Below are 13,631 nucleotides of genomic sequence, written 5' to 3'. Positions count from 1 at the left end.
AAACCAACAACAAAATGACGCAGAATATAATTTTATTTTAAATTTCAAACCAAAGCATAAATCTTACTACAAAACAAAGCCAACTTAAGCAACATACAAAATACAAAAGTCAAATAAACCACTTTAACCCTGCATATTTCACTGGCGGCTTGGGAGTGTTAGCCAAGGAGGCCTCAGCTATGCTCTGAGCTATTTCTGATATGTGGAGGTTTTGTAATTTTCCAGCCTTGTGCAGGGCAGAAGGAGAGCCTTTAGCTGTATTGATGCTCATAAATATGTTCTCCCTAAATTGTTTTTCAGTAGTTAATTGCAGTAAAAATACAAAGAGTCATGCAGTGATAGGTCCTAGTCAGTAGGCACTCCAGATAAAACAGTATGGTCACTAAAGCACACTGAGTGACCAACTGGTAACTTTCTTCCTAACAAGTATCAGATTTAAAAAAAAAAAGCCAGATTTTCTAATCCTCAACCTGTTTGGCATCAGAAACCTGTACAATTCAATAAATAATAAATACAAATGTCTAAGCTGGAAGAGTTTCATTCATACCTTGTGACACGCACATGTTCCATGATCGGTGTGTATTTCTGTCTCACACAATCAGACTTCTTTGTAGCAGTTTAAAAATAAAAGGTTTGGGGGGAGTTTGTTTTGAGGTTAGAGAGGGATTTTTTTTTTTTTTTCTCCAAATTCCTTTCTATTCTTCCATTTTTAGGCAAGTACCTTGTCAATACCCCTCAGTCAGATCTGTTTTTACACAGATTTTCCATCTCTTCTTAGCTGATGCTCAGAAGTTTGGGCTATCTCTGGACCCTAATTATTCTGTATGTCTGACAAAAACTTGATAGAGCACTCCATACCATGCCTTCACTAACCCAATTTCACTATAAAACCTCACACACACAAAATCTTTTCAGTGACCAGCACTGCCAGCTAACACAAAATCCTTTTCTTGACAGGTTCCAAAATTAACAATGCCATTTCACTGACCAAACTCATACAACCACCAGTATTTTCCCTTCTGTTCAGCAACCCTTGAGGTGGCACTACGAAAACATCCGTCTCCTGTGTTCAACAGCAATGAAGGAGCTTTCTCTCATCAGCACATTGCACAGAATCACAGGCTGGGGCTGGAAGGTACCTCTGGAGATCATCTAGACCAACCCTTCTGGCAAGGCAGGGTCACCTCAAGCAGGTGACACAAGGTGGTGGCCAGCCAGGTTTTGAATCTCTCCAGAGGAGACTCCACTGCCTCTCTGGGCAGCCTGTTCCAGTGCTCAGTCACTCTCACAGTACTTTTTCCTCATATTTAGGTGGAACTGGCTGTGTTTCAGTTTGTGCCCCTCGTCCTGTCGCTGGGCACCACTGAAGAGAGCCTGGCCCTGTGTTCTTGTCACTCACCCTTCAGATAGGTGGATGCATTGATAAGATCCCCTCTCAATCATCTTTTCTCCATACTAAACAGGCCCAGCTTTCCCAGTCTTTCCTCACAGGAGAGATGCTCCAGTCCCCTCATCATCTCCATAGCCCTGCACTGAACCTTCTCCAGCGGCTCCTTGTCTTTCTTGATCTGTGAAGCCCCGAATGGGACACTGAGCTCCAGATGTGGCCTCACCAGGGCAGAGTAGAGGGGGACGTTCTGCTATTGCGCTCTCCGAGTGTCATTTCCCGTTTTCGTTATAAATGGTTACATAGAGTCTTGAGGCGCACGGAATATTCTGCGTCGGGAAGGACCCACTAGGATCATCAAAGTCCAGCTCCCGGCTCTGACACCGCGGAGCCACGGGGCGCGGGAAGCGAGGGACGCGGCTGGAACAGCAGCTCCGGAGCAGATCCCGACACGGGCCGAGTTAAGGACCACGGACAGATTTTGCGGAGGATGTTCGTGCCCGGCTTGGCCGCTCCGAGCGGCGCAGGGGCTCTCGTGCCCTCTAGGGGGCCGCGCCCGCCAGCGCCCGCCCGCTGCGGGAGCGAGAGGCATCCCTTCACCATCACCATCACCACCATCACCACCAGAGGCTCGCGGCAATGACTTACACCCCACACAGAGGAAAAGGAAGAAAAGCAGCTCAAACCTTTCATTAAAAAAAAAAAAACCAAAAAAAAAAACCCCCAACAAACAACAAAAGAAGCCAAAGCTTGATAAAGAGGTAGAGCTCCTCCTCTTTCCACAACCCCAGTGAATCTCCAAAAGCAGTTCAGAAAGAAAAAAGGCTGATATTCCACCCACAACTTAAAATTCAGACGCACATCGCATTTCATTATTGTTTTTTATTACTCCCGGTACAAAGAACTGATGCTACCACTTGCAGCAGGGCATAAAGCAAACTCGCAGCGGGACATAGAGCAAGACAACTTGAACAAAAAAACCCCAACAAACAAACAAATAAGCAAACAGCAAAAAAACCCCAACAAACAAGAAAAAAAAAATAAGAAAAACAAACCCCACAACCCTTCCCCCAACACCTGAAAACCTACATAGTCCAAATGAAAGGTGTTTCTTTGAGTGACACCCTGACTAACACTGAAAAGACTTTGAGGAAAGTGTTTGGTAATTCATAAAAAAAGTTCTTCAAAACCAAGCAGAGGAAAAAAAAATAAAAATCCATACACAAAGAAAAACACGACTTCCACTTTGTTATCTGAATCTGTACATTTCTTTCCTTATCTGTCAAGGGATATGCTACAAGCTGTACATCTCCCATTATATTACCTAGGTAAATCACTGCAACTGGCTCAAAGCTTTAATTGCAGCAGTGTTCTTTTGATTCTCAAATCATTCAGGATATAGTTAGCTCACCCCCATTCCAAGCCCTGCAGTTTGCAGGCACCAGAACCCAGCAACCTTTTCACTTCCAGGCTTGAATTTTTTTTTTTTATATTACTTTTTAAAGAAAAAAGCCCAAGCAGTATTCCTTCTATTTTGCAACACACAGCTATGCCTCAGTCTCCCACAAAAAACAGCTGGAATGTGAGAACACTAACAGCAGATTAGGACAAATTCATACAAATGTCACAGTTAAAGTCCAAAACATCATGTGTCACTGTTTTTCCCCTCCAACCCCCCAACAAGCTTCTCAAAACACATTTCATACACAGGGTCACTGTTCTGGCTGTTTATTTAATTAACATGACAAACCCAGAGTACACAGGATTTCTTTCAGTTCCCCAGCTTTGCATTTTCACACTTCAGGCAGAAAGAGCAGAAAGTCACTACTGTACTTTACTTTTTTTGCCAATATACCATAATATACATCTATTGATTTAACCAATTGACAGAAATAGGTTCCAAACCCTTTGTGAGAGTTTCAGCAGCAGTTTTAACATTTTTGTGAGGCTGAAAGAAAAATGAAAAAATCTAAGTAGAGCGGGTTTGCGTAAATGAAGCCATGCAAAAGAAAATAAAGCATTACGTCTGGAATCCCTGGGTGATTTTTCCTGGAGCCTTACTTAAATATTTTACACAGTTGTGTTTCAGAAAGTCACCAGATGACATAACTCCTCAGTATTCCTTAGTTTTTAGTGACCTAAATGGCAATGCCAGTAAATCTTATCAGAGTAATTATAGCTCAATAAACCTTATTAGCAGGAGGTATTCGGTATATAAAATATCGCATCTAATAGGAGACCTATGTCTTTGACACAGACAAAGTTCAGTATCTAAATCTGATCTGCCTTCTCCCCTCCAAAATTTTAAATTTCTCTGTGTTGCACCCTGATCTCCCCTATTTTCAGGCCAGAGGACAGGATCCATATTACTAAAAACTGGTATAATGTAAAGGTACATTTGTCTGTTTTTTAAAGCAAAATGAGAAAGAACCAGCAAAGGGGAAGAAACAACATATTCCTGGCACTAACAAAGCTCTCACTATCAAACAATGAGAAGAGATAAAGCCTTAATTTTCCCGTGGAAAAAAAAAACAAACTACAAATATATTTCTTTTTCTCCACTGTTTCTTAGATCTTATCACTGCAGAGATATCTTTGACCATGTGAACTGTTACAGTATTGTCTTCTCAATTCCACAGACAGGCGGTGATAACGACTGTCCCGGCTCACAACTTTCCCAGGCTACAGGCTGGGAACAAGCAGAGTTACCACCCAGAACCCCATGAAAAACAGTCAAATCGAGCAAAAAGCCCACTGCTGCTGCGGGAGGAAGTTAGACAAGTCTGGCACCAAAGTTACCGATCCAAAAAAATAACTCTTTAACAAAGAGAAACAGGATGGGAAAGATGCGGCAGCACGAAACAGCTACCAAGTCCCAAATCAACTGAAAATAAGTGACAGACCCTCAGATGTCCCTTGGGAAGGCAAAGAGCTTTCTCCTTCTCCAACTACCCAGAAGGAAGTAAAGAGCACAAAAGAAATATGTAAGGAAAATGGATAGAAAGCCTGTGTGCCTTAGGAGCCAGAGAACACGGACAGGAGTTTGTCCAGGGAGCTGCTGGCCTGGCAGCTGGGGACATCAGAGCTGCAGGAGAAGCTTCTCCATCCTGATGCTGCCTCCTGCATGGATCACGCCAAGACTCGGCACCTCACAAGTGCCTTTTCTCACACAGGGTTGCGTCACCTGCTAGTTGGGGGACCAGAAAGTCCTTCAAACCCTGATGTGTGCTGTACCCCTACAGTCTTCTGACTGAGGAAAAAACAAACCTACAAAGGCAAATCAAACTATTTGCAGCAGCTGCAAATAACACACACTTGTAATAAATCCAAGGTAGCTGAAAGCTTCCCACTCCCCTAAACAAAACAAACAACAAGCAAAGCTCGAAAGCAAAATCCGGAGTCTTCAGCATGGTTTAAATTTGTCCAGCTACAATCTCTTGTGCAGCCTTCTACCCACCAAGGCAAAATCATCCCCTTGGACTACTGTATGTTGAGATTAACACGCTGATCAGAGGCATGAGCTCTGGAGCATAAGGGCATTATAATATTTTAATGGAAAAAAACATCACATAGAACACATTTCTGCTCCTCTCCCTACCCTCACCAACCTCCTCTCTATGCTTTTAGAAAGAGCCAAAATGTTTGCAGAAACCTGGAGAAAAAACTCCAAAAGCCATCTTCCTGGTGCCACTTTTGCATTTACTAGGAAAAAAAAAAAAAGGTATTTCTTTATTCATTTCCTGTCTTATCCATCCATTCACAATTTTCCTCTGCATCCTCTTTCAAGTCTGGGTGAGCGAGCCCTCAAGGAGCGGAGCATCCTCGGCCAGCCTTGATGAAATCACAGGGAGACAACACTCAGCTGAGAGCAAGATCACGCACACATTTCTCAATGAGATCTACACACATACCAGTCTGGAAGCTTTTAATCCAAAGAATTTGCCAAAGTCGGGAAAGAGAGACAAACAGCAACCACAAAAAGCACAGAATTAAAGTTAAAATGGGGAAAGAGCACTTGTAGCAACAACAGAAGGTTGCATCATGGTACCATTTGAATTCTGGATGGTGGCATTTTTTAATGAAAGTTTTGCTTTTTAAATTCTTTTTGGAACTGATAAGCAACTAACACGAGATGTGTTAATACAATATCCATGTTGTCAGTTTGCAATTCCTGGTACTGTCCTTTACATCACAATGCCACATAGATTCACCTTCGAATTCTAGTAGGGAAGAATTCAGGTTATAATAGAGATGTGTGTGACTAAAAAAAGAAAAATTCAGAAATTCCAACTTTCATAGAATCTCATATTAACACAAACAGATATGAAGGCAATCAAATTCTGGAAAAATAAAAGCTCAATTAAATGCTCAGCAATAGAAAAGGTGACACAGGAGGTGATGGGAAAGTTCTCTAAAACTTTGCCTAATGTTACTCACTAAATCAAAGTATGTGTTTCAAAGTAATAAAGTGGATCTATTTCCTGATGAAAATTATTGGCAGCTCACAGATGTAAAAACAAGACAAGAAACATTCAGGGGAGGTTTTTTTAAAACGGGGGGGGGAGAGGGGGCAGGAGAAGGCCTGGTTTTTTTCTTAAAACCCTCATCTCTACTTTTAACATGTTCTATTTAAAAACTGTCCAAACGAAAAACATTTACCTGTGCTTTCTTAAAGTCTACAGGTAGCTGATTTTTGCTATAAAGTTTGTTTGCTGTAAGGGAGTCCCACTTCTCCCAGCATTTCTTCAAGGTCCTTACAGAGCTTTGTTTCAGCTTTTCCATTTTTCTATCGTGCTAGCATTTATTTCAGAGGACAGCTTTTAGGGAGAGAACTTCAAATACACACAGCCACATTGTGCTAAAAAAAAACAAACCAAAAAAGTCTCCCCGAACTCCAAAGCAATCATCCATTTCTAATCACACAGTGATGCAAGCAATAGCAGATCTCACTATTGATTAATAGTGAGTGAGAACAAAAGAAAGAGAAATTTGCCAAAATCCTGCAGCGGGTGAACTGAACAGTTGCCAGCTAACTCCAGCCCAGCTCCATAGCCTGGAAGTGGGAATTGCTGAGGGCAAAGCTGACCACTGTCCCCAAGTAATAGGAAGGGAAGTCTACCTTGTTACCATCACCAGTTTAACATTCTGGTATATGCAGCAGATTTGAAGTCCTTCCATGAGCAAAGACAAGGACCGTGGTCACTGAGTCCTGTCTCTGAATGATTACATTTAGAGATGTTAACTAAAAGGCTGCTTTTATTGGAAGTGTGAAAGCAAGCAGAAATATGTTTAAAACCTTACAAATGATTATTGTAAGCAACCACCAGAAATGTCTAGCATCACCAAGTAAGCCTAAAGAGTTTTAATTTCGTGCCTTATTGTACTTACAAACTACTCTTACACCGTTCCCTTTCAGTTCCTGTTAAAGTCCGAACCGGGTCAGTTCTCTACTTTTTCACACTGTATTTGTCTATGGTAAATATTTATTTTACCTAAACAAAACTGTTAAATAAATAAGTACATTTGTTGTAAAACAAGTCTCAAGTATATAAGGTTGTCAGGCCCTCTTCTAGAAAATGTCAAAACCAACCACAAAGAGATGTAATCAAACCATTTCCAGAAACAAGCTAGCCACCCACACCATATAGTTAGATGCCATTGCTTGGAAAATACTTTGTTGCTTATCCAGCAAGCAACCTGAAATAAAACCTTTGGTGTATGACAACACGCTTCACCTGATCACAGTGGACAGAATCATTTTCAATACTAATTGAAAAAGAAAGCTTAACACCATTTGATGCTTATTTCCCTGCCAGGAAAGGTTTCCTTTTCCACTGGTCAGCAAGGGTTGCGCTGACTTTCAAGCCAGTTACATGCGACCCATGGAGTGATACTTTTGTGGGGCAATCTTAAATCTCAAAGCAACTGGGAAACACTTCAAGCGCAGAACGAAGTTCACTTTGTGTCCGTGTCAAGACTCCACAGTTGCGCAGTTAAGATACCGGTGCTTGATTGCTTCTTTCTCCAGTTTTCTGATGTGTGCATTTAAATGAACGCATCGCTGGTCACAAAGTTCTCACTCAGCCATTCCAATCACAGCCTCTCAAAGGAAACAAAGTTGAGATAAATCGCGTGTGCCTCGCACCGGTTCCCACAGCCACGGCAGAGCGGGAGCTATTGATTACACGCACGGGAACAGCCTTGGGGAGGCAAAGTGCAAAGAGGAGCCTCAGCGGACAGGCTACCGCCCTGATAAGGGACTTCTCCCACCGAGGACAAGCTGCTTGGCTCACGCACACACCCCTTCCAAGCTTAGAGCAAGTTTAAAAAGGCTAAGCTACCTTTCTAGGAAACTACAGGTTTGAAATAGCGAGGCTCGTAAGTGATGCTGGGAAACCCGAGGGCTGCGCTGAGGGCAGGTTCCCACCGGCTCCAAGAGCCAAGCGGGCACCGTCCACCCCAGCCCTCCCTCTGCCAGGCTTAGGAAAAGCCAGCGCCGGCGACAGCTGTAAGAGAAAAGCACACCCCGAGCCCTCTCCCCGTCGCCCGCAGCCGGAGCAAGTCAGACGGGTCCGGAGAACCCCGCTTCCCCCGGCCCTGTCCGGAGGCGTCCCGGGGCTCTCCGTGCCGCCGGGAGCCGGGGAAAGCCCGCACTGTGCGCGGCCCCTCCGGCGAGGAGCGGCGGGAGGACGCAGCTCCCCGCGCCTCCGCCGCCGGCGGGACCCCCGGCAAAGTTTGGGACCCGTCTCCCCCCAGCCCCTGCCCTACCTGCTCCCGGGGGATGCAGGGCAGCGAGGTCCTCCGGTGGGTCTTGTTGCCGCTGCCGCCGCCGCCCGACATCTCGGGGGAGATCATGGAGCTGGACCGCCGCCGCCGCCTGAGCACCGGGGCTTCGTCCGCGGCCGGGGGGGCGGCGGGAGGCTCGGCCAGCGGGGCGGCCCGCCGCGGGGGCCAGAGCCGGTCGGCGTAGCCGGCCAGAAGGATGCCCAGCAGCCCCAGCAGGTAGGCCAGGTAGGGCCGCCAGGACGCCGGGACCCGCTCCAAGGCGACGAGGGACGTGGTCTTGGCCGCGCTAGTCACGGCGAGCATGAGGACGCCCTGCCTCAGCTTCAGCACCAGCCATGTCACGGCGGCCAGGCAGCTCAGCACCACCCCCGTAGCGGCGAGGGAGAGCAAGCGATCCTCCTCCTCCTCCTCCACCTCCTCCCCCGCCGCCAGCGCCGTCTGCGCCACCGCTTCCCCCCCGCAGCAGGCGGCCAGCAGCAGCAGCAGCAGCACCGCCGCCCGCGGCCGCACCGGGCAGCGCCCTGCGCCCAAGAAGGCGCCGGCCAGGCAGAGGGGCACCGCGCCGGGGGGCACCCAGCCCCGGCCCCACGGCCCCCGGCCGCGCTCCCCCCGCTCCAGCCTCACCACCAGGGCTAGCAGCACCGAGAGAGAGCCGGCGCGCAGCGCCGAGGAAAGTTTCCGGCGGCGCCAGGGCTCCCGCGGCGGCGGCAGCGGCGCGGTCCGGGCGGGTGCCCCTCGCTCCGCCGCTGCCGCCCCGCCGCCGCCCGCCCGCCGCCCCGCCGGGCTGCGCGCCTCCCCGCCGCCCATGGCCTCGGCGGGCTCCTCTGCGCGCCCCAGGAGCGATGGGCGCCCGCCCCGGGCCTTATTCCCAGCAGGGCAGGGTCCGGGAGCGACTCCGGCAGTCAGTGCCCGCTGGCCGGGGGGCGGCGGGCCGGGGGCGCTCCCCGCCGCAGCAGCGCCGGCATTTCCTACGGAGCGCCGCGCTGGCCCCCCGCTCGCCTCCTCCCCGAGAGCCCAGCGCTGCGCACGGGAGGCTGGGGAGCGCCGCGCCTCTCCGCGACCACCTCGGGCTTGGGGCGGGAAATTAAAATTTCATTTTAAAAGTACAGGAGTGGGAGAAACAAGGAGAATTCCTAAGCGGTGTAAGAAAATTGGGAAGGGGGGCGGGCGGTCGGGGGGAAAGGCAGATGTACCGCCTCAGAAGTGCTGCTTAATTTCTAGGCCATCCTTTGCCTTCCAGGCGGAGGCAGGGAGGGGGAGGCGGGGGCGGAACAGCGCTGCCCGCCGGAGGGTCCGTGCCCCGCCCGCGGGGGTCCCGGCCGTGCCCCGCGGATAAGGGGAAGGACTCTCCCGGTTGTTGCGGACTGCGGGGAATGAGAAATGACAGGGGGAAAAAAAGAAGGAAAAAAAAAAAAAAAAAGCGCCCAGGGCTAAAAGAAAATGCAAATAAGAGGCCGGCGTAACCGCGGCAGAAGTTGCGAAGTCCTGCCGGTCCTGCCGGGAGGGCGAGAGGGAGATCTGCGGGAGAGACTTAAACGTAAGCCAGCTTGGGAAGAGAAAAAGAGGATGAGCGAAAAGGAGAGGATTTCCCTCCTGAACGCTGCTGGGATAGTCCTTGAGTTTTACACGGGAAAAGCGCTCCCCCCGTCCGGGAGAGGAGGCTGCCCAAAGCCCAGAAGCGAACCTGCACCGAACAAGCGGCCGAACCCGAGCAGCGGAGCGGGGGGTGTTGGAGGCGATAACGAAGCAGGAGGCTGCGACTCCCGGGGAAGGGCAGCCCCGTCCCGGCCCGCGCTCCTCTGAAGGAGCTCCCTGGCACCGGGCACTGGCAGCCAGGGCATGAATCCGCCTGTCAAGGTGGGGGCAATTACGAGGCCGTAAAAGAGTCAAAAAGATGGATGTTTATGAGTGATTATTACGGATTGTGTCGTTGTTTTAATAGGAAGCCCGAACTGGAATACCGAAGCCAGCGGGCTACGGTCCTCAGAAGCGTTATGGATTTCTAGGCTGTGGCTCATCCAAAAGTGCCTCCCTTCCTCAAAACCTGCCTCACTCTCAAGCCGGAGGGCTCCGCAGAGTGCTAGGGGCAGACTGCCCCTGACCTCGAGCTGCCCAAAATTGGTCTTCACACGAGTGAAATCAGGTGCAGACTAAAAGTCTGTGCAAAACCCCGGGTCGCCCCGAAGAGCATGGAGTAATGTATTTAGTACTTAATACAAACCACAGAAAAATACAATCACCAGCTGTGAAGTGATTAAGAGTCAGGAAACTAACAGATTAGAAAGCAGAATTTCCCAGCCCTCTTCCCTCTCGCACATCTACAAATCACTAATTTGAGACAGATTTATAGCCTTTACATATTTATTGGTGTATCTATCTGGATATCACGCCTATCATCTGGGATCTGAGTATCTGAAATGGTAGCATTAGTGAAGCATACTTGGGATTTTTATTAGAAATGGGTCATAAAAACGGAGTCTGTTTTAAAATAATAGTTTTCCAGCCTAACTATTATGGAATATGGATTTATTAGTCATTTTTATGTTTGAAGCTTGGTTTGAAAACAACCTAGATATTGTTAGCAAAGTTTGGCTCTGAGGAATGGAAAGCCTCTGGTTTTTTTAAAGGTTAAGGGGCCAGATTAAGAACAGCTGGAAAGGTTTAGAGTTTATTCTGGTGAGACAGCAATCAGCAGGTTGCCATACACACCTAGAAAAACATAGCTGGGTTCCATCTACCCTAAGCATCAACCTCCCAGAGACAGAACCAGTGCCCAGAGAGTAATAACTGCATGACTCTTTTTCAGTTTTTTTTTTTTTTTAATATGCATCTTTTAGGTATTTCTAAGTCTAGATGCATCAAAACAGAATGCAAAAAAATGGATATTGCAGTACTGAATACCACACATGCAGCAGCTGTAAATCAGATAGATCTGACCTTCGACCTAGTACACCCTACCAAGTAGCATTTGCTTACATCTTAATTTATCTCCACTTTGTTACTTTACAATTACACCTCCTGATACCAGAAATGTTGGCACTTAAAAAAACGAAAGCAGAAAGTAGAACCAGAGGAATAAACACGCCCTACCTTAATTTTTTTGCTGCCACCCAATTTAGATTTATAATACATAGATCAAAGCAGACAAGTGAATATATTCTTTTAGTTCCTTAAGCTAAAACATTAATTATTCTGTTTAGATTAAAAGCAGCAGTGGGTTTTTTTTTGACTGGACAGATTCTACGTTGGTGTAAAGAAACATATATTCTTTGTAATAACTGCTGTAATGTGGTTTTAGCCTAAACAGAAGGGCCTTTTTTTCCCCAAGAGTGTTTCAAAGTCATTAAATGATTGAAACATATCTCTTAAGCTCTGTCTGCCAGGATCTCTGAGGCTACCACGAGCCTAGCTGGCAAAGTAGCGGTTACGAGTTCCAGGCTCCAGCAAGGATAAAGGCTTAAGCTGTCAGTGGCTGAGCTTCCCTGAAGCTGGCAACCCTATGACAGTCTAGACAACCCTAAGATCTTTCCAGTCCCACATGAAATGGACCAGACCTCCCCAGGGCATTTGCCACTTTCTGTGCTGAAGTTGACACAAGAAAGTCAAATTAAGAGTCCTTTTTCCTGGTATATTGATTCTTGCATCATGCATTAGGTAGCATGATGGAAGTCGAGGCTCACAAAGTCAAGGCACAATTTCTTACGCATTGATCAGTACATGGGAAGATGAACTCTCTGTGCTCTCTGCCACACGGGGTTTGATGGAAGTACTTCTGCATGTTTCTTAATGAAACAATGTAATTGTGTCTTATTGGTCTACTGGTTATCTAAGGGTGTTTTAGGCACTTAAGTTGTGAAGATCATTCACAAAAAAGGCAGCAGTAATTTAATTTTAGTGTCTCCGTCAAAATCAATAGCAGGTGGGAAAACATGGTAGGTGATGAGCCAAACAGAACACGAGTTTCGCAGAAGATGAGAAATAATGACCATTTAGGAGTTTTCCTGTGCAGGGACACACAAAAAGAAGGGGAAGGGCGGGAGGGTATTGGTGTTATTTCATTCTTCAGGATATAATTCCACTGGATTAGGCTGTCTACAGCTGATAGGTACCTCTTTAACAGCATGTTGAGCATATAGTTACAGTCACGTAAAAATTCTGTCTCCCTTCTCTAGATAAGAGAAATTCTGAGAAGGCAGAACTCTACTGCTGCAAATAGTCAACAGCTCAAGATTTCACTGAAGTTCTGGTGATGCATCCTTTTGGCACTTGCAGAATCAGCCTCCTTTTGATGAATAGATGTCTATAATAACCCAAAGAAAGTAGGAACCATTACATATGATGAGGCCATTGTGTAAATTTGCTGGAGAAGTATCAGTCATTTACCAAAGAAGCTGCAGCAGTTCACAGTGCAGTGAAAAATCTAGAAATACCCTTCTATTTTTCATTTGAAAAGCAATCTTCCATAGTGATGGTAGAGATTTGTTGGAGACTTCAAAGGAGAGAAACCCAGGAAGCTTCATGGGTTACCATCACAGAAGGATCTGTAAGAAAATAAAGGCAAACATCCAGTTAGATAAAAAAGCTAAACTGGCTTTCACTGAAAGAAAAAAAAAAAAAGCAGTTTGCTCTGGACAACAAAGAGCAGGAGATGGACAATGAAGAAAAGGAGATGTAAGGAATTTTTGGACAGCTGACTGCTCCCCAAGACATAATCATCTGTCTCAGAATCACTTCATCCTTAGTAAATGGTGAAGAATGAAGAAGATAAAGTGAATTTTACATGTTGTAAGTAGTAGTACTTTTACTTAATTCCCTCAAGGGACTTTACATGAAAAACCCACACAAAACACGTGATTCTCCATCTAAAGGGAGAAACAATGCTCTCCCTGACCACTGAGGAGAGGAGGAAAGATTTCACAATGGAACTGTTTAGCCCAGCTATCCAGATCAGACAACCAGCATTTGTTTGGTTCGTCTACACTTCCCTGCAGTCTTTTCTCATACCACTGCTGGTTTGTGGTCACAGGGACTGGGCCACAGCTGCTCCGGGCAACCACAAGAAACATGTACAGGGCCACTTCCCATAACAGGTTACATGGTCTGTGCTCCCCAAAATAGTAGTACAACTAAAAGTACAACAAAAGTCCCAAATCCTGAAGAAATGCTGTGATTTAGCTGAAGTGAGGTGCTCTTCTGGGGGTAAAGAAGCAACAGTGAAAATGACATAAATTCTGCCCATGTTCTATTGAAGAGTGCCATGGCAGGGGGGCAGGGGGGGCGGAGGGAAGAAGAAAAATAATAGAGACAGTCCTATTCATACAATTTCAACTTTATCAGTCTTGGTCTATACTCATGGTGGTTATTCTTACATTTTTGTTAATTTTTTTATCTTATTCCTTGTCATTAAACTTTTCTCAGCTTCCTATGGCTTTGCATATGGATAATTCTATATAAATTT

The 13,631-nt window shown here is 46.5% G+C and overlaps 1 protein-coding gene across 3 annotated transcripts in view; it reads right to left on the bottom strand.

Annotated features, from left to right (window-relative positions):
* Positions 1–8,529, bottom strand: part of PDE3A (phosphodiesterase 3A) — a 227,771-nt gene extending 219,242 nt beyond the window's left edge. For 2 of the 3 annotated variants that reach the window (XM_048301936.1, XM_048301937.1), the window contains exon 1: positions 8,156–8,527. In XM_048301936.1, coding sequence (XP_048157893.1) covers positions 8,156–8,476 — 321 coding nt within the window. In that variant the 5' untranslated portion in view covers positions 8,477–8,527. Of the gene's footprint in view, positions 1–8,155 lie in introns of all 3 variants that reach the window. The other variant, XM_048301939.1, reaches the window with a different exon arrangement.
* Between the last annotated feature and the right edge of the window lie 5,102 nt (positions 8,530–13,631).

Source organism: Corvus hawaiiensis, chromosome 4 (genome assembly GCF_020740725.1).
Source record: "Corvus hawaiiensis isolate bCorHaw1 chromosome 4, bCorHaw1.pri.cur, whole genome shotgun sequence".
Lineage (NCBI taxonomy): Eukaryota > Metazoa > Chordata > Aves > Passeriformes > Corvidae > Corvus > Corvus hawaiiensis.
The sequence above is the reverse complement of the archived record's forward strand: the minus strand, read 5'-3'. Positions and strand labels throughout refer to the sequence as shown.